At 37.8% G+C, this 22,507-nt stretch overlaps 1 protein-coding gene across 3 annotated transcripts in view; it reads left to right on the top strand.

Annotated features, from left to right (window-relative positions):
• Positions 1-22,507, top strand: part of LOC139478196 (ADP-ribosylation factor GTPase-activating protein 1-like) — a 108,709-nt gene that overhangs the window by 69,339 nt on the left and 16,863 nt on the right. For 2 of the 3 annotated variants that reach the window (XM_071260570.1, XM_071260569.1), the window contains exons 8-10: positions 8,005-8,094; positions 11,421-11,480; positions 19,027-19,086. In XM_071260570.1, coding sequence (XP_071116671.1) covers positions 8,005-8,094; positions 11,421-11,480; positions 19,027-19,086 — 210 coding nt within the window. The remainder of the gene's footprint in view (positions 1-8,004; positions 8,095-11,420; positions 11,481-19,026; positions 19,087-22,507) is intronic. The other variant, XM_071260571.1, reaches the window with a different exon arrangement.

Raw genomic sequence — 22,507 nt, 5'->3', positions numbered from 1 at the left:
CAGGCCATGGTGTCCATTACTTTACACTTCATTATGGGGGTGGTGGTCGGGTAGCCTAGTGGTTAAAGCGTTCGCTCGTCACGCCGAAGACCCGGGTTCGATTCCCGACATGGGTACAATGTGTGAAGCCCATTTCTGGTGTCCCCCGCCATGATATTGCTGGAATATTGCTAAAAGCGGCGTAAAACCATACTCACTCACTCACTCACTCATTATGGGGAGTTGTTTCCCTTAGCACCTTGCACATGCTGTAGTGTTTTGAAATGAGTTTGTTGCAACTTGTCAAATCTTGGAAATGATGAAATAAGCAGCCTTAAAGGGGCACTGATCTAACGCAATTCCCCGGACTGGTTGTTGCCTTTGTTATTGTTTTTTCCCCCGTGAGTACCCGGATGATACGCAACGCAACTGAGCGTGACCAGAGACTGGGCTACCGTCTGCAAGGACAGCTAAATAAACTTGGAGGCTGGAGGCAATATTTGTTTTACGCATTTTTGCATAAACACTGATTGGTTAACTGTGATCTATACAGATTTCGACAAAGGGCGCATGTTAATTAATTTCTTCAGCCTAAACAAGCAGACAAAAAGAACAGCGCAGCTCATCGGATGTCGTCATTTGGAAATACCCCAGATGGTTATAGTTTTATACTAAAAAAAGTATCCATGCAGTGAAAGCATTTTCGGATTTCGGCTTGCGTCGATAATACGATTACTACTCCCTTGTCGACATCCACGTTTTCTCGTATAACCCTTCACTTGTGTATTTGTCGTCATTAACTTGATGCTCAGTTAATGAATTTATTACAGGTACAATTAGATTACCTGACAAAGGTTCCCATTTGGCATTTATTGTGTCTGGGGTAATTATTCAATCTAAATCCAGGTTTGAAGTGAGGTGAAATGTGTGTTATGTAATATGCACGTGGCAGCCCAGCAAGAGATGAATGATCAGTTGATTTATTTTTTTGGTAAATCAACGGAATGTTCCTAGTCATCAAAGGATTAACAGAAAATACGTTGATTGATTAATCACTGTTATCTTGCACAGTGGATATGTCAAGAGTGAGTGTTTACATGTCTAGGTTTACTAAAACAAAGGGAATACATTCATACCATGGCGTGAAGTGCCGATGTAAAAACAACATACTTTGTTCAAAGGGTTAACTTATAATACGTTGATTGATTGATCATTGTTATCTATCACTCAGTGGATTTTTTAGGAACCGTGAACGTTATGAAAATAGTTGTCACGTGGGCTTTCTCAGCCGACCATTGAGACCTGACACCTATGTAAAACACCTTAAAACAATCCAAGTGATCAGTTGAGAAATGAACACGGGTTATAATATCCCGAAACGATATATATCTTTTAAAATATTTGATTGTTACTGAGACACGTGACATCGAATAAGTTTCTTTGTACATCTGCAGACGAGTGGGATATTGTTCCTTTGTGTGGATATTTACGGATACATTCCTCGAACAAGGACGCTGCCTAAAATTTATACACATAAATTTGGAAGGTTGTAATTATGATATTTGCATTTTGTTTTCCTTCATTTGAACCGATTCGTTCTTGTTTCTCTACGTCTTGGTTGGGAAATTCTTCAATGCGCGATAGACGTTGTTTACACAGGTCGTTTCCTTTGTAAGCGTGTATATATTACCGTCAATTTGTAAAATGTGATTCTCTCAGGCAATTTATAAAATGTGTAAATATTTCAGTCATTTTGACTAAAAAATCTGTCCAGATTGATTAAGACGATCAAAAGGGCCTACAAACATCACAACAGATTATTATGTAGGATTAGAAGCCAAACAACATAGAAATGTACTCTTCTCAACATAACATTTTCAGTCTCTTGGTGATGACATTAAATTCGTTATCATAATAATACAGAGGGAAATGTTTTTCAGTCACTTTGTGAAATAACTGAATATTTAGACGTTTAATAAATTTGTTACACATTTGACAGTAAAAAAAAATACACACTATAAAAAAAGCAATGCTCAGGTGAAATATGTACTTTGTGTTGCATGTCAAAATAGTGTAAACGAAAATCGCAAAATTACCAAGCAAGTGACTTATCAAAACTTCGTCACCATTACCGATGCTACCCACAAAGATACCTACATTTCCTTATTATCTCGAAAACTGTATTTCATTTTGTTCATCAATGTGACCATATGCCCTTATTACTACCCATAAAAGCGACTAATACGCTTACGAATAGCGCAGCAGAGGTCGCGAACTAGTCTAGATTTCTGCTATACATCCGGGTACTCACTAAGAAAAAACAATAACAAAGGCAACAACCAGTCCCGGGGAATTGCGTTAGATCAGTGCCCCTTTAACAACTGTGTCAGTTTGGACTTTCCTCACACAAGTTCTGATAAAAAGTGTTCAAAAACACAAGTCTTTTTCTCATTGCAATCATCCAAGGACATGATGAGTCCTGATATGAAGATATTCATTTTTACAGACATGTTTGCAAAAACAGCACTGTGGAGACAATCCCCCCTTTTTTTGTTGCCATTATGTTGTTATATAAGACAATTTCCCCAAAAATTTAAATGTGAAATTTGAGATAAAATATCAGTAGACATGATGATTCACCATTTCAATTGTACATCCAGTTCCGCTAGTAATTGCTTTATATGCAGAAAGTACTGTGTATATTTTCTCGTAATCTTAGCCAGAAAGTTATGTTTACATATACAGTCTCGTTAATCCGACATTCATTAATCTGACAATCGGCTGTATCTGACACTAATGATGGGAACCGATTAAATCAGTGCTATTTAGACCCGTTAATCCAACAGTCTCGTACTCCGACTCTGACACAGCTAATTTGCAACGAATTACCAAAATCACTCATCAATCTCGTTAATCTGACACAGTGATCACTGTGCTCCGTGGTCATCTGTCCGCGAGTACACATGCTATGCTTTTAAAAGTATTTTGAATAAGTCATACAGGCCGTAACAGTTGTTTTTAGAAGTTGCATGATTAGAAAACATATTCCATTAACAATGTAACATAACAATATGAATATTTCATTTATATTTTTTGTATTACGTGTTTGTATCGTTATCTATCGTGTAGTTGTCCGATTTTCGATCAGGACTGTTGATACTACTTAATTTTGTTTATCCGACATACTCGTTAATCCGACATAATCATATGCAACCAACAATGTCGGATTAACGGGACTAAAAGTCAAGGCATCAAAATCGGTCATCAGACCCTGGTTGCTGTAAATTATAGTGAGTCACTTCACAATAATTTCACTGAAATTAATGTAAACAATATTGAATGAAATTTGAATAAATTTAATCAAATAGATGATAAACACAAGTCCATATATAAACTGAACACTTTTTATAACCAGCTAGTGTAATAACAGGATTAAATTGCATAATTCAGTACAGAATTTGTTGACATGGTATTTCTGGTGTTACGCACTGACACGGTATGATATGTCTATAGTTGGATTATGTTGGGGAAAACACGTCAAAACTCATTACGGTGTGTTTTATGGTGAAAAACACGTTGCACACTGTCCTCAAGAAAATATGGTATATGTTATGAATGTGACCTTTGATGTTATTCTGTTATTATTTTATTCATACATGAACGTCCACCAGAAACTGTCAAATAAGTGGTGACCAAAACACAAATGTCCTGTTGGCCAAAAGAAATTTTCCGGATCCCTTGTTCAGATATCCACAATGTACGGTTACTATTATGAAACAATATGCAAGGATTTGATTGTTCGTAGTGAGGTCTATGTGATTCCCATGGCTTACAGTTTATGTTGATAGATTCTGCCATGTGATAGTTGTATACATGTTTGTTTGACAGTAACTGAGTCTGGTATTCATGTGACTCATCGGGGTTGCTGGTGACTGCTACTATTGATTTCTCATTGTATAACTGCGCAGATATTACGGAAACCTTTCATTTAAATTGTTAAAGTGCCTCGAAGAAATCTGGAGGTATTTTTACTATGCAGCTACAGTCTATGCCAAAGAGTTTCGATTCTCTTAGCCCAAACAAGTGTCCAATAAAATTTTCAGTAGATTTTAGTGTTATTATATCGACTATTATGTTGAATACATCAAACAAATTTTACTGGCCTCTGGCTTCGGCGTAGTGGATAAAGTCACAGTCTGTAGCTATGCCATATATAATAATTCACACTGTTTTTGTTTCATTAATATGAAACTGTGTTTCATATTGAGTGTGTATGTGTGTGTGTGTGGAGGGGGATGGAGTATTTTGCTGTGAGGATTTAAGAGTAGAAGAGGTCCAGTATACCCCAATGCTTCATAACAGGATGATGACTAGGGCTGAGACGATACACCAATTGTGCGATCCGATACATATCAAGATAGCTTGCTAACAATCTGATATGTATCATGATACTTGCATGAGCTCTTATCTGTTGTCTCTCAAAGCCATTTTTTTTCACAGACAGTATGGCCAAATACCTGGCACACTGATGATTTACGGTTGGCAGTGTCAAGTATGGCACAATGGATAAAAACAGTTACGTTTGCTCTTCTAAATAGAGATTTACAGTTGGCAGTGTCAAGTATGGCACTCTGGATAAAAACAGTTACGTTTACTCTTCTAAAGAGTGATTTACAGTTGGCATTGTCAAGTATGGCACAATTGATAAAAACAGTTATGTTTGGTCTTCTAAATAGTGATTTACAGTAGGCAGTGTCAAGTTTGGCACAATGGATGAAAACAGTTACGTTTGCTCTTCTAAATAGTGTTTTACAGTTGGCAGTGTCAAGTATGGCACAATGGATAAAAACAGTTACGTTTGCTCTTCTAAATAGTGTTTTACAGTTGGCAGTGTCAAGTAAGGCACAATGGATAAAAACAGTTACGTTTGCTCTTCTAAATAATGTTTAGTGTAACAGTTATTAAAGCAAACGCTGAAGGTAAAAATCAATATATTTTACTTTGTGTGCGGCTATAATTGATGCTTGTATCAAGAAGTAAATAACTGCAATCCACCGATACATTGTAGTATCGCCCTGCCACTAATGACGACCGGGTTCTTATGGTGTGTGACCTGGCTGATTGTATGTGATCATGTCAATATGCATGGATTGTTGCTCATGCTATCAAGCACTGGTACAGGCCACAGATACAGCTGGAATATTGTTGACTGTAAAACACGATGACACTGACTGAGAGGTGTCACTGGGCTCTTTGATGTATATGCTACAATATTCAAATCTTGTGACACCTAGCTCATGACCCGTGACTTTCAGTCTTATTTACTGTAAACCATATTAAGTTATTGAACACAAAATGATAGGGTCTATATCCCAGGGGGAACATTGGCAGAATTGTAAGGGCTACATCATGATAGAGCTATGGCTAGCTGCTGTTGTAACTCTCGTCCTTTAACACAGATTTATCGCAACAGTAGTGCCAAGACCAGGACCCAAGGCTTCATGGTTATCTTAGAATGCAACTGTCATGGCAACAGATGATGTACAGTTTCCTGCTGCATAATACTTACAGTGTTGGATACCAAGGATAAGAGTCAGTGGGTCCTTGTAATAACACTCATAATTAAACATTAAAGAGTTAGGGAGTCCCTAGATTAAAATACTATGGTTGTAAGACTGAAAGAGCTCACCCTCATAAAGGGCAAATTTGGGTTTGAGCCAAATGGCAGGCCCAGCAAAGGTTATTCAAAGTCATTGCAAAGCAATTTGTCTGTAAACACAATATTTACGATGTATCCGTCAAGCAGGCAATGGTTATCCTAATTACACCAAGATAATGTCTCAGTTTGAAAGAAGTCACTAATTACAAGGTCTAGACCACAACTGGAAATGGGCACCGGACTGTGGAGCCTAATACTTGTTTATTTCTACTACTGACGTGAGAATGTGTGACCAGACAGGAACCTTGGCTGTGACAGACTGAGTTAAAGAATCCTGCTACCTCCTACAGCACCTGGATCAGTGATGGCTGTTTGGTCTGCTCAGAGCAGGTTGTCCTGATATATTGAGATGCGTCCGACTAACACATAAAACTCCTCTTGTTTACAAGTTCATTATTAGACTGATCTATAAACATCAGGTTATCAATGTAGCCATAATTCATCATCCTACATAAATATTGATGTATGTCTCAGTGTATAGTGAGTGGGTTGTATTCTATTAGGATCACTTTACTGATATGATGTTGTTGTATTCTCTCAAAAATAATTCTTGCTTTGATTCCAGTTAGTTCTTATTTTCTTACTACACTTCCAAATTTCACATTTCATAGATGCTTTTTTAAAGAAATGTGAAGAAATATTTGTCGAAGCATTATTAGGGGGATTTTTTAAAAACATTAGAATAAAAATAATTTCCTGCAATTTTTCATTGGTTACCATTTAATATTGATTTTAGAGAAATGACCATTTTTGTATCCTTCTGATTTGAGAGTGCAAATTGTTTTCATGATTTAACTGAGTTAAGGTAGTATGTAGGTATATGGCCTACAAGTACAACACTGTCCCAGTGGTGATGTCATCATAGCCCAACACCACCTGTGGAGATCCAGGTAGAGAGTAGGGCTTCAGCAATCCATGCTTGTAGTAAGAGGCGACTAACGGGTTCGGTTGGTAAGGCTTGCTGACTTGGTTGATACATGTCATCATATCCCAATTGCGTGGATCGATGCTCATGATGTCAATCACTAGATTGTCTGGTCCAGACTCAATTATTTACAGGCCACCGTCATATATCTGGAATATTGCTGTGTGCAGTGTTAAACAACAAACAAACAAACTACCTAACAAACAAACATACCCCAACAGCTTTGGACATTGCTCATTCTTGTTTTCCCGGCCCAGATTCAGTTACTACAAATGTATTAGGGCTAGAATAGTGCTGACAACAACAGAAACAACAGACAAATGTGACATTAATAAGTTACCCCAAGAGACAATAACAAAGTAGCCCCAACTTAAATGGCCTTTACGAATTGATGCCTATTGAATTGTGGCCACTGTACGTTATCTGGAGCTTATGCAAACCACTACAGATGGCAATAACATGGCTGGAAAGAAACTAGATTGTTACAATTTCCAAGTGTCTCAGTATTGTTTACATCCACATGTGAAAAGGAGTTCTTTTGTGATGTCTTTGCATGTCACCATTATAGAGAGACATTATTAAGACTTGGGTGGCATATGCTGGAGACTGGCCAAAATGTCAAGTTTGGTCAGTGCTGAGGTGTTTATCAGTTAGTTGTGTGGGCAGCGCTGACCGCTTTGTGGCAGGTGCTTTTATTCAATAGTGAATATTCTTCATTCTCTGTAGTCATTACTGAAGTTATCTCTGATTACAATTATAAACAATCCAGTTTGTTTGTGTCAGATATCATCATAGCTTTTATCATCTTCAACTTTATCATGAGCATGTGTGTATGAATCACTATCAAATAGCTATGACAACATTTGTTTGCGAATATCACCCTCTGCTCCAAACATTTATCTTTCTTGTTTGAGAGCTAAAAAATGACAATGTCTTGATACAGAGTAAAGAGGGTGTAAATTTAAGATTGAGTCTTGGAGTTAAGCCCATATTAAATTATCATAGATCCTATGTATTCCATGTAACGTTTGAGTAGAAAAGTACTTGGTTTTACTTTGAAGTTTTCACTGGTCTATACAGTGGCTGTGTCTAACCCTGTATTGAAATTAGAAATGCAAGGTGACCCAGTTGGCTATTAAATATGTTTAGAATGACTACCCATGCTATAGAAAGAAGAAAAGGACCTGACAAACGAGATGTTAGAAGAGAGAAATGAAAGCAATATGCCTGTAAATTTTTGAAAATTGATAACATTTGTCACACCAATGGGACCTTTTTTTATATTTGTACATCTTACTTTCAGAAAAATTGAAAAAAGATTTGATAAACACAATTACCTTCAGACATAGACCTGCATGACATGAGTTTTGTTTTCTTCCAGGCTGCCAAACTAGCAACGACAACTGCCAAGAAGACCAAGGAGCTTGGCCAGAGTGTTAATGAATCTGTCATCAAACCCACCAAGGAAAAGGTAGTGCCTTCATTCTGGATCTAAACAGTCCAGGGTTCCATCTCCTCTGTCATCTCCTGTCTCTCTGTATTGCAGTATGCATGAAACTCTGATGCTCAAAATCATTTGGTCATGAGGCTGTTGACTTTATGTTGAATTATATAGTAAGCACCACTTTCTAAATATTTCCATTTGAAATAGAATTTTCTTTTAGATCTTTTCCTGTATTAACTCTCAGACAAGACACATACTCATTTTGACATACAGAAATTGAAGTCATTTATCATATGACATATTTGTGGTTTCAAGTTTGCAAATGAGGAGTCATGGTGCTGAACTTTTTCATGGTGTATGTACCAGCATTATATCTCATTGGAACACAATGTCTTATCATGTAGAGTTAATACTAGCACTGTGGATACTTTGACAACTGAGCATTTTCGTTCAGGCGGTAGAGCAGTGCAAGTAGCTGATTATTGTCATCCATTCTTGTAGATAATGTGGTCATACATAAATTAGAATGTCTTCAAAATCTTTTGCAATGAATTGGTTGCCAGTTTGTCTAAAAAACATATCTTACTTCATGATTCAAAAATATTCTCAATCTGTTTAAAACATAGTAATGGCAGGAAAGTGACTTGCTTTTGTCGTTTTGAGCATTGGAATTGACAGTAAGTTATGCACTGCAAAGAGATGACACATGGAGATTGATCTGTAATCATGTTGCAGCTCATCAGGTTTCCATTCAGAACCTGTCAGTGTGACAATGTAGAGCATGTTATACCTTGATGTTGTCGTTTGATGTTGCATGGCTGTTGTGTGTAGAATGGCTGGACTGTTTGTAGTGGGCATGATAGAAACATACTCATCTGCTTTCCCATTGCACCAAATTCTTTTCTGTTTATTCCTGACTGTGTGCTGCAATGATGCTATAGCTTGACGATAACCGACTAGCCAGGCAAGCAGACAGAGATGTATTACTTACTGATTATGCCATTTATCAGCAAATTGACAGCTTAACACGCAAAAGGAATGTCTTGCCTTGCAAACATTTCATCTCAGATCTTACTTTTCAGGAGTTTCAAGATAATGATGTGAGAACCATGCCCATATGACATCAGAAATATGTTTACAGCAAACAGTGTCTGTTTGATGTTGGTTCTTCATTCCATATGGTACCTAGGTTCTGTGGCATGAGATATAAGCTAGCCCAGAGCAGCCCACCTCTTTGATGCCCTTGAAATGATGCGAGCAGAAAGATATTGATTTTCTCCCCTTCAGGATGTAAGCGCTAGAGCAATGATAGATATAGGTCTCCATGGGGTTAGGGTGTCCGCCAAAAGATGATCAAGGGATATTTTGTGACAGACACTGTATGTTATCTTCCTAGCCCTTTTTGTCACTTGCTGGACTATTTCGGTACCAGGCAAGAAAGCAGCTGTCAAATCTAGGACTTTGGTAGTCGTCCTTGCAAGAACATTGCTTCAATGTTGCTGCTTGCCCCGGATTCCTATATATTACATTGCACCTAGTTGATGTTTCGGCTGTCAGTTGTGTATTGGACATGTCAATAATTTATATTGCACAACCACCACAGTTAGCAGATTGGAATCTCTAAATCATGCAACAGACTGCAAAGTGAAACTTTTCATTTTGTTTTTTCAATATAAGATCTGTGATAAAATGGAGTAGCATCTGCAATTTACTCATGTCACTATTTGGGTCAGTTTTCTTCCTTGGTTTCTCTAGTTTCTTTAATACCCGTTCTCCATTCGGAACATGGCTGAGTAAGAGTTGGAGGTCAAAATGTCTGCTTAGTATGAATAGTACTTTCTTGAGTGATCACCAGGAAAGTGACCTGGTCGACCGTGTGGCCTAGTTCCTCAAATGTGTGGACAATACTCACCATATTGACCACCGGTTTGTGCTGTTTTGCTTGCGGATGTTCTTTGAGATTATTGAGCACAAATGGTACTCAGTGAGTATGGATGGTACTGTTTAGTTTGTCTTCCTGACGGAATGATCAGGTTCACTCCTACAACCATCGATTTGCCAGCTCTAACCAGACCACCAAGACGTGTCATATTGTGACCATCTGCAGAACCTTATTGGACCCTCCGTGCACTTTTTGTCAACCCATCCCCTCACTTTTTGTTGTATTCATGGCCTTCTTCAAGATTTCAGTGTTGTATCTGTGGAGTGATTTACATGATTCCTTTTACAACCAGGCAGTCACGATTACCCACTCACAAGGAAAATCTATCTCAGCAGAAGCTGTTTCTAATGATGATGAACACTTGTGGCATGCTGAGTGTGAATTAGTTGTCCAGTCAGGCATAGACAATAATCAATAGTTAGATGCTGCGACTGTCACACTCAAAGGTGCTAACAGGACAATCAGTCAGATGGGCTTGGTGTTCACTGTTCACCCGTGGATACAGTTTTCAACATATTTCTGAGAATCCTTACCCAGGTCCTTCTACTGAATCTGGCTGCAGCCATGGACTCAGGTACTTGTTGTCAATTCTGCTGCAGTCATTGACTCAAGCCCTTCCTGTGAATCTGTCTGAAAGCATGGATTCATACACATGTTGGTGTTGATATTAAAGTTGGGCCCCAGCTATATCACGTGACCCATCCTTTTACTGAAGATTCTGGAGTTGAAATCTGCAGGTTATTGTTATCAGATTTATTTGAAGATTTATGAGTTTTATTTGGATGTTTTAAACTCTCTATTTCTTACAGCTTTTTAGACAACAGAATTTTGTAATGTACATACATACATGTCCCTTATATAGATTAAACTATAAGAAATAATACAATGTGGTGCGGTATGAATGGGTTTTTTTAATGTTCTTTTGACCACTACCTTAGCTAGTGTCCTACCTTGTTTTTTAATACTCCTCAAGCTTCATCAAATTACAGTGCTTCAGATTGCCAGGAAGGCGTGGGTGAGTGAGTGACCCGTCAAACAAGAAATCACCCTCCATTCTTAGCAATTTGGACATATATTTCTTTCCATCATTTCAATGATACTGGGACTTTGATGAATAAGGTATTCAAGGCAATCTGAAGCACTGAAATGTAGATCATTATTTGTCAAAAAGTTTGATCATCAATTGTACATCTAATTCAAATAATGACCAGATGTTATCCAGTTTGTTCTTGAAACATGTTTTCATGTCTCAAGTTATTTTCAAGTGAAATATATTTTATCACTTTGAAGTCTAAGATTTTTTCTTTACTTTCGCTGATGATCAAACTTTCACGTTGTTTTATTTTGTTTGTAGTCTTTTGATTTCTTTTGTTGCATGTTGATGTTTGTGTGTCTGTTTTCACCCAATCAGGTGGCAGAGGGCAAGATTTTCAACGATGTGTCGGCATCTGTTGTAAACTTTACCGACAAAGTAAGTTATCATGTTCATGTTCTACACTTGTCTTTGACCCTGCTTCTTTTTGTCTGTTGTAAGTGTTGTGAGCTTTCTTATGTATACCATGCTTGTTGGAGGAACTGACTAATGGGGATCAGATGGATACGAGGGCTGGCCAAAAAAACCTGACTATCTTTCAACTATGGGCCATAACAAAGTGAACTAGTCAATGTAGTACATTGTTTGAGTAGTTCATTGCAAGTGTATTTTGTCTGTTGAGGCCGTTTGTGTATTAGTGACAACCAGTTGAACGTGATAGGAGTCCAAATGGACACAGAAATGAAACAGAACGAGTACCGAGCAGTGATCAAGTTTTTTACTTTAGAGTAAAGTACTCCCTAAGCATTTCATGACCGCATGTCACAAGTGTATGGTCTGGGGATAAGTACCCTAGCTATTCGGATGTTAAATGTTGGACAGCTATGTTTAAAGCTTGGAGAACAAGCCTTGATGATGACCCTAGGTCTGGACGTCCCTCAACTTCAATCAATGAAGATTCAATCAAGGAGATAGGAAAACTTATACTGTTAGCTAGACATATTACCATTGCTGAACTTGAGGAAGAAACAGGTCTTAGCTATGGATCCATTGAAACTATTATTCATGAACATTTACAGATGAATATGATGTCTGCTTGTGGGGTGCCAAAGTTTCTAAATTCTGATCTTAAGGAAAAAACTACTGTCATTGCCTGGGGAAATTCAGAGCTAATTGAGGAGGATTTCGTCAAATTCAAAAAGAAATTACTTAAGTGGGTGATGAAACATGGGTCTACAACTCTGATCCCAAGTCAAAACGTAGGCACCATTCCACTTCTCCGGCACCAAAGAAATTCAAGTCTTCAAGATCAGTGAAGAAAGTTGTGGCCACTGTATTCTGGTGTGGAATGTGACGTTAAACCCAATTTCACCTCACCTATGAAGTGTCCAGCGGGAAAGTGATCAGAATTGTCCTGACTGTCCAGATTATTCTAACGTGTTATCCTATCCTGATAAAGTCCTCCTCCCTTTATGGAAAAATTTGGCATGAAGTGTCTGCTCACGAATTCAATATCCTATTTCAGCATTCAAAATCTTAATCTAAGATATGTTCAGCCCCCATAAAGAAAGCCATTTGTCTCTGAAATGTCTCAATCACACAAGCAGAGTCAAGCTCTTAGATTGTTCACACTTGAGGTTAGGGTCATATTGACCCATCTCAGGGCACAAACCGTCATCTTGAAAGTCGTATTACTTCCAAGGATTAAATCATCAAATTCCAATCTCTTCCTAAAGTGATTACACACATGATGGTTCTGTTATCAGGAGAACAGCATAGCCTGTGAATCCGAATTGTCGGGAGACCTTAGCAAGCAATCCATATCACAGCAGAAATGGACGGCACTAACATGATTATATTCTTTGATGACAGTGAACAGTTGCCATGGTTCAGATCTCATGGTGCCATGGTTCAGAGGCAAATTGTGGTAGAACAGCAACCTTCAGAGTATTAATGGACCAAGTACACCTTCATCTGAATAATGTTGTCATGAAGCCATATGCATGGTAGCACACTGGTTACAGCTTCTCAGGCCCAACACTTTGGTTTGAATCCCATAATGGTACATGTAGTGTGTTCCCAACCAATACTTCAAGGTAGAGGACGTATTAGTTGAGACTTTTTCTTATACTTATAGTTGTATGCAGTCATATTTCACATGTTGTTTCATGATAGGTGGTAAGTAACACTAGCATGACTAATTTTTTTAAATTTGCGGTACAAGTAGCCGGGTCATTCGGAGCATCATATCTGATTTCTGTATCTCAAACACAAATGAATTGAGAATCACACACTCTAACATGTATGGGTGCCATTCTATCTGAATCCAAAAGGGTGTACTTAAAAGGGAAATTTGTGTCTGTGTGTGACAGAGATACAGTGTTCCCTCGCTATTGCACTCTTCAATATAGCGCTAATTCGGTTATAGGCGGTAAAGCATGGCTCCCCAAATTGACTAACATTTTTAATAAACTCAAGTTTTCCAACGACACAATGTTTTCTCCCATCTCAAAAAACATCAGCTGATCACCGCGTTTAGGTGAACACCGGAAATACCAGTCAACAAATCCAAACTGAAGTACACAATTTAATCCTATTATTATAATACCTAGGTATAAAAAAATTGTTCATTGTTTATCTGGACTAATGTTTACAATAATTTTATTAATTTTATTCAAAATTTCATTCAATAATTACAATAATGTTTTTTTGTAATTTGTGCAAAATCGTATACGAAGTGATCGGTAGGTCACACAACTTACTGTTGTTTACAGCAACCACAGTCAGATTACCGCTATTGATGCCTTGAAATGAACTTAAGTTGCAAGAGAATGGATACACATATCATAAATGCCTTACCATGACTCGCTAAAAGTCATATTTGAGGCAGTTTAACTATTAAATGTCAACATAAGGTTTTCTCAATCGAAATACATGTAGCGCGGGAAGTCCCTACGGTGACAAATTGTTCAGTACGTAAAAATATCCTGCATACCACCTGTACCAAAGTGCTACTCTTATGGTTCTTATAATTTTAAATATATATAGTGAAAGCTGCAACTAAAATAACACGATATTGGAATATATTATTCCTGATAAGATAATAATTTCAGATACAATTTCTTCCGACCATTGCATCAAAATTCTTTGAAGTTATATCATTGGGTACTTTTTAACTGAATCACTGGTAGATTGGGAGGAAACACGTGGACAGCTGATTGCTATTTCCGGCTTAGTTTACGAGAAAATACACACGGTAATCTCTGCATATAAAACAAAGCCTTTCAGAGCAGGAAACACAATTTAAATGGTAAATCATCATGTCTAGTGATGTTTTATATCAAATTTCATATTTTTATTGACCAAGTTTGTTATACCTGTTTATTCACTGGAATTCGCTGAAGGAATACGATGTGTCTTTTTGAAAGCGCACATTAATACTCGATAAATCTTTTTTTTACACAATGATTCATAAACGTGCAACGTAGATCGTGTTAGGTAGGCAGAGCATGTAAACTGTTTTGTTGGTCATCTACCACCTATGACTCAGCAGATCATCTATAACGCTCATTAATTATTTGGACCTTGAAGGTAGCATTGTAGCGAGGGATCACTGTATTGTGCAAATATACCCATATTGAATAGAGATCACTGACATCTCATTTGCTCATCCTTCATTTTGATTGGGTCACATGACATGTTCTTCTACAGGCAGTTGTCATATCTTGACGGAGAGTCAGGTATCAAGTCGAAAAAATCAAATCAAATCAAAGTGTCAAATCTGATTTTAATGAAATTGCCAGTAACTTATGTGTGGCTGGATGTATACATGTTTGTCATGCTTGAAATATGAAAGACTATACATTCACATGCATTTGTATTAAAACTTAATATCATATCTACCGCCTCAGTGGTCTAGTGGTTACATAGAGTGTCCGCCTAGGAAATTGAAGGTCTAAGGGTTCGATCCCTGGCTGTGTCTTACAAAAAGACGTTAAAAAATGGTACCTCCTGGCACCCTATCAATAAGGGGCTAAAACAAGGACTGGTCGGCTCTGAGTCAGTATACTGTGCCTAAGTGGGTATTCAGTGTTGCATGGTATCTCAGTGAGTGAGTCAGTCAGTCATTCAGATAGTTGGGTTAACGCCGCTTTTAACAGTATTCCAGTTATATCACGGTGTCATAATAGCTCAGTGGGCTAGCACTATAATATCAGCATTAGCACACACACACACACACACACACACACACACACACACACACACACACACACACACACACACTTCACCTCACAACTAACATCACAGCAGTGCCATTTTGAAACTGATATTTACAGTTTTTTGCTTCATCTATCTGTAATGATCTGTTTTGGAAGCATATTATGTACAACTAAAGGTTAAGGATATATTTGGATGCTTTATCTATCTCTCTCTTTCTATACTAGGTTTAAGTCTTATGATTCAACAATACCAATTTTAGGGGTCACAGACATCATTTATAATATCATCAGTTCTGTTAGTATCATAATCAGTTATTTTTGTATAATATATTTACTGTTGTCCTACAATTGAGATGACCTACAGATAATGTTACCAAGAGAAATTTCATTACTTATGTCCGTCTGTTCTGAATAAGACTTTTATAAATTAAATCAAAAGATGTTTTTTTCCTCTTTTCACATGATAAAGCCATATCACTATGGGGTACATCAAAATGGGAGATCTACATCATTCCCATATGGGGAATGAAAACAAGGTGTTCAGCATGATGAGGCAATGCTTTCGCCATGTAAAGAACTTGTTATTATACACTGAGTAGGTGGTGATTGTCACTCCAATAGTTGTATTATGGCAGATAGAAGTCGTTAAATCTGGACAAGACAAATCAGTGGTTGATAGCATGAGCAGCATTTACACACAATCAGCAATATTCAAGCTATAGGACGGCGGTCTGTAAATAATCAATTCTGGACCAGACAATCCAGTGATTAATATCATGAGCATCGATCCACGCACTTGGGATCAATCAGACATGCATCAACCAAGTCAGCGAGCCTGACCGTGACCACCCAATCCTATTTTAGTCGCCGTTTACGACAAGCATAGTCACCTTTTACGGCAAGCATGGGTTACTGAAGACCTATTCTGAATCTTCATGGGTCACACACAATCAGGAGACACATTGTAACATACTGATACCTGTTTTAGTCAGTTAAATTTAACCAACAAACATGGGTGCTGGGTATGTTTCCAGCCCCTACGTGCCAAACGGGAATGAGTTTTCAGAATACTCTTTGTGATGTGGCACTGTAACCAAGATTTAGCAACAACAGAAAGTACAGGTGGACCAGTCATCGAGACTGGCCCTGCACTGACTGTATGTGACAAATTATAGGTGAACCCTGATTATGATAGCTCTCTTGGGAGTTGTGATGATGGTCAATTTAGACTGCCGTCCGTAATAATCAAGCTGTTTCATGGCAAACCAGTGGTTGATAGCATGAACAACAATCCACACCATCTGACCATGATGACACACAATCAGCCAGGTCACACATGGAAGATCTTAGATAATCAGTTCTTGGACAGGCAAACCAGTGGTTGATAGCATGAACAACAATCCACATCATCTGACCATGTTCACACATTGTAACCTCTTTAAATTATAAGCACCTGGTGCATAAATTGTGACCTTTTCTATCTTGGAATCTCCAGAGGCACCTGTGTAATTTTCTGTGATTTTTGTTGACTCATTATGGCCTCCAACATGACAAAACAACTGACTCCTGTGATGTGATAAAAACACTTTCAAGGGCAGCATCATGGGCCACAAGTCACTCTGTCACTCACCTTGTTAAATAATGAATGCATTCCATTTAAAATCCCAATCTTCAGATACCAATTGATTTAGCTTTGTTATACAGTTTTGTAAATAATGTATAAATCAACATATCTTTGTTTTAACAACTGGGGATAAAAAGGATCTGAAAACACTGACTGTTAAGGAGTTGGCAGCTGGTACATAGTTGCATCTCCATGCTGAGATGCAGCAATCCATGTACAGAATGATATGTTCGGTGTCCTTGTTATCTTACACCCCTGGTTGCTGTGTCATGTCAGTGTTTCCATATCATATTTAACATCTGCAGGCTTGATAATCTCATTAATAACACCTGACAACTTGTCCTTCTTACGATCTATAGGTCCTTCATTTTTTGTCATCTCTATGATTTACCGTATGTAATGTATATATACCAGTCTGCTTATTTAACATCTCCAGAGCATTTCCATAGCATGTTATTTTCCAATTTGTTCTTGCCTTGGAAACTCTGGTGAGACGTAGCAGACAAAATATTAGTTTCTTTTATCCATGTGAGAGTTGCAAGACCGTCATTACTCATGCACATGCTGGTTGTGTGGCTGGCCAAGGTAACTTAGTAGGTGAGGTGAAATTGGGTTTAAGTTCAAGATAATTGCACTTGTATAGTGACTTGCATGTACGTGTGTGTGTGTGTATGTGTATGGCTGCTTGTACTAGACCGGACTGATGCCGATTTATAGTGCTAGCCCACTGAGATACCATGACGCAGTTTAACATGAATACCCCACTCAGACACAGTATACTGACTATGAGCCAACCAGTCCTTGTTTTAGCCCCTTAATGCCGAGCGGCAGACAGGGTAACAACAAGTACCATCTTTTAACGTCTTTTGGTATGACGCGGCCGGGGATCGAACCCAGACCTTACGCTCTCCGGGCGGACTCTCTATGAATAGACCACGGAGGCGGTCTTAGTACCGCAGCTGGCTGTGCAGAGTTGCATCCATCAGTCCTTCATAAAAAATATTTTGTATATGTTCCTCCATCTCCCATGAATACATATGGTCAGTATGTTCTGTTACGTAGTAGTGATGCGTGTCTACATTGAGTCAAGTAATGAAATTCGTATGCATGAATTTTGTCTAACTCTTCAGTTGCCTGAAATTGAAGCAGTGTGTAGAGTGGATGACCACAAACATTTGTGTAATGTAATCTGAACGCTCATTGGTCAGAGCTCTTGCTGGTTTCCCCCTTGCTGAAACCAGGTAGACTAACAATTAGCATTTATATAAAATAATTGTAAATTATTTTCTTCTAAAGGACCATTCCTTGTCTGCTGTGATATCAAGGTTTAGTTTGATCTAGACTTGCCTAGCTTTTAGTAAAAACAAATATCTATATATAAATTGCACAGTCGTGACGAAGGACTAGAGACCAGGCTGTGGCTTGATTTGTTGGTTACAAGTAGTAACAACACTACAAAGCTGCTGTACCTTTTTCTGATGAAGGGTTCTAATATTAACCTGTTAATAAAATACCCTGGTCATCGTAGTGTATACAAACTTGTGAAGATTAACGAGGAGTTGCATCCCATAGCTGAAAGAATGGAATCAAAGGCTGTGGGTTTGGACCCTGATTACCCTGATTATGACCCTTGGCTTATGTCAAGGACTGTGACAGCACTCACTTGAATAATGATGACAGACAGACAGACTATCCAAATATTGAATACCCACTCACCCAAGGATAGTGTCAATACTGTCTTGTTCACTTCAGACAAGTGGATGAGTGCCTCTTTTTTATTTTTAAAATATCACTGTTTTGTTTGTTTTGGACATCACCGAAGCGTTCAATGTTTGAAACTCACATCACGATTGACTTGACTGTTGTATTTACGTGAAGTGGCATGATTAACCACTTTTAATTCACAATTAACTCAATGTCACTAACAGTTCAGTTCTGTGGACAGACGGGCAAAAAATACGTTTAATACGGTAGTTACACAAATAACCTCCTGAATGTAGTATGTCTAAGTTTGACCCCTGATAGATTAAATGATTATGAGTATATAGTGTACATCCTCAAACATCTCGAAGCTCTGTTCTGACTGTAGTGGGATCAACTGTGAATGATAATGCTAATTTTACTGTTTGTTCTCTCACAGGTGAAGGACGGCTCCTTGATGAATGACGTCGGCAGCTCAATGAGTGGATTTGCTTCCAAGGTATGTATTTTATTAAGGGCCGGGTCAGCTATAGCTAGTGATTTCTCCTGATTTAAATGGATAAGTCACTAGCTGTAACATTTTCCCTGACTAGGGCACAGACACAAAAGGAATGAGTAAGGCCTGGGTCTCTTGTAAAGCCAGCCTCTGATATATAAGCCATGTCTAAAAGTAAACAAGTTAATAAATAACCGGGCACTAATTAGTAGAGGAAGTATGGTATTTCTGTAGGCCTTTGTTGGAGCATCAAATGAGGTTTTCTGTTCTGTACAAATGAGATAATGACACATGTTTGATTTGTTTATATATAGGCTGAGTATTACTTCATACACAGTTCTTGTACATAAAGTGCACTTATCCATTGGGCTAAGACCTTAAAAACAATGCATTCTCAGGCAATGATCTTTTTTCCTGAGTACTAAGATATGTTTGCAGGGGACATTTTTCCTACTAATGATATAGTGTTATAATGCATGAGTTAGTTGCAATACATTTTGTGTGATACTTTATAACTTTGGTTTTGTGATCGAGTTTGTTATTTAACGCTGCACTCAGCAATATTCCGGCTTTATGACGGCGGTCTGTAAATAATCGAGTCTGGACCAGACAATCGAGTGATTGACATAATGGGCATCAATCCACGCAATTGATATGCGATGACATGCACCAACCAAGTCAGCGAGCCTGACTACGAAGTACAAAAAGTTACAAATATTGAGACCCTAAACAAGTCATTATGAACTTGTACTTGATTATGTATATGAGCGTGTATTATTGTGTAGAAAGGTGATATACTAGAGAAGTAAACTCACACCTTCATTGTGTGCACCTTGAGCGTGGGTTCACTAAAGTAGCATTACATCCATCACATAAGGGTTTCCACCCATGAAGATCCGGGTAGTGAACAGGTCTTCAGCAACCCATGCTTGCTGTAAAAGGCAACTATGCTTGTTGTAAGAGGCGACTGACGGGATTGGGTGCTCAGATTCGCTGACTTAGTTGATGCATGTCATCGTAACCCAATTTTGTAGATCGATGCTCATGATATCAATCACTGGATTGTCTAGTCCAGACACTATTATTTACAGACCACCGTCATATTGCTAGCATATTCCTGAGTGCAGCATAAAACAACAAGCAAAACTTGTGGCTTTTCTCCCTCATCAAGCTGATGTTCCATGAATTTGGGCCTACCGCAAATTCTGTTCAAAGATGTGTTAAACCAAACTCACACATTCATTATTAACATTTATGCATATAGGATGAAAGAATCTGTCACCTCTTGCCTCAAAAATATTGATCGTGATGAGTTTTATTGAAATCCATAGACACCGGCAAGAGTTATGTCCCTTTAGCTGTCCAAGTTTTGTGGGTGTCAGCTGTGTGACCTACTGATGACTGAGTGCTTTGCATGATGTTATGTCACATACCTACATTGTAGAAGACTCAATAGAACAATTTGTTTGTATTGTTGACAAGTAATGCATATTGTGAATTTCACTCATGGCTTCACGATATCCGTGTCCTAATGGTCGGAATTATTGATTATGTATGATTATTGCAATAAAGATGTAATGTGTAGCATGAATTTGTAGAAGCCATAAGGATATTCATTACCATTATTTAGTGCTTAAAAACTTAAATATGTTCAGTAAAACTGGCTGAATTATTTTGTCCATATTTCTGCTTCTTCTTTTTTTAGATTGAGAGGTATTTTATTGACATTTTAAACATTGTCTGCAATAATGTAAAACTAAGTATCAAGCCATTGTCCTCTTTGTTCATCCTGTTATGAAATACAAGTCATGTTAAGTTTCTGGGACATTTCTACGCCCCGTCATCACAGGAGATAAGTGATTGTAAATTCTTGGCGAAAATTGTTCAATATGTAATAAAGCTTATGCTAAATGAATTAATTTGCTTGATATTGACCTCATTATGCAGATAATTTAACAATGTCAAAGATTTAATACAGCCTTGTGTATAAAAAAATTTGGGGGACAGTTTTTTAACTTCAACATTGTATGTAGTAATCTTATAATGACTAGCTTTGCTTAGGATAACAAAATACCCAAACAACAGCTCCTTGATGGAAGTAAGTTGTTGAGATTATTTAATACATGTATAACTCAAGTCCAGAATATTGATATCTACACAGCTACAACCAATACATCAAACCAGTCACTTCAGTGATCCGATATTGCATGCAATACCTCCATAGGATTTCTGGAGCTTGAATTTCAGCTCCCTCTTATTAACTGTCAGCAGTAACATGGACCCAAAACAGCTCAAATTTATTACTTTTCTCCACACAAGCCCATCAGTTATGCATAACTATATATGTGACGTCAACAGTGTGAGCATGTCATGGCTACCGACAGAGTTTTTTGACTTACATCAAGGAAAGAAACTGATTATCAGCTTGCGACCAACAATGTTTATTTCCTGTGTTGATGTATCTTTTCAAATGTTAAGGGCAGTCTTCAAAGAAAGCTACTCATTGTTAAAAGGGATGGCTTCAATATATTTCTTCTCATATTTGAATGGTACAAGTCATGTGTCACCAGGCTGACTTTTCCAAATCAGGATCTGGACATGTGACTTTCACAAGTAGATAAGCGCCTTTATAGTCTGCAACGTCTGACAGAAAGTCAAATGAGCTTGTTTTGATGCACAACATGATCAGTCATATGACATTACACGCAGGAAGTTTACAAACAGCAGCCGATTGTTCTGATGCAAAATAATTATCAGATTAAGTATTTTAATGTGCATTAGTGAAAAAGTAAGTTTTGAGGTATGTTTTCATTACTTTTTGAATATATTACCTCGTGTAGCTCATTCATAACATAACTTCAGCGACAAGTCGCGATTACTTTGTTGTCTTCAGTGAAGTTTCTACCTTGATTACGTTATCGAGCAGCTTAGTGGCTTGAAAAGTGATGAGGCTAAGAAACAAGTTCATGACAATATTGACAGTAAAATATCAACTAATAATGATGCCAAAAGAAAAATTCAGGATTTTTGACTAGGCCACCAATTGGAACTAAGTACCTTCCATTTTGGTGTATTTTAGGTCTACTGGCTCAATTTGTCTGCATGACCGATGATCAGGCATTCAACCCCCATAGGAGTTCATATCAGTCTGAATGTAAATCGTGTTTAAGTTTTGAGCCAGTTTGATGTAAATCATTCAATACTCACTTTGTCTGTGAGGTCATGATAATTTAATTACATGTGTATGTTATACATTTTATCCCACCCACCTCACTACAAACACCCTTCCCCACATCACATTATTGCTCCAAGTACATGTACCTGCAAAATAAATTGCAGCATGTGTTTCCTTCTATCATTACTTGATGAAATACATACCGTATTCGATGTAATAAGCGCCCAGGGCGCTCTCAAAATTAGGAAT

This window comes from Haliotis cracherodii, unplaced genomic scaffold (assembly GCF_022045235.1).
Source record: "Haliotis cracherodii isolate W230 unplaced genomic scaffold, xgHalCrac1.p SCAF_4, whole genome shotgun sequence".
Classification (NCBI taxonomy): Eukaryota; Metazoa; Mollusca; class Gastropoda; order Lepetellida; family Haliotidae; genus Haliotis; species Haliotis cracherodii.
Note: the sequence above shows the minus strand (reverse complement) of the source record. Positions and strands in the feature narration are given on the sequence as shown.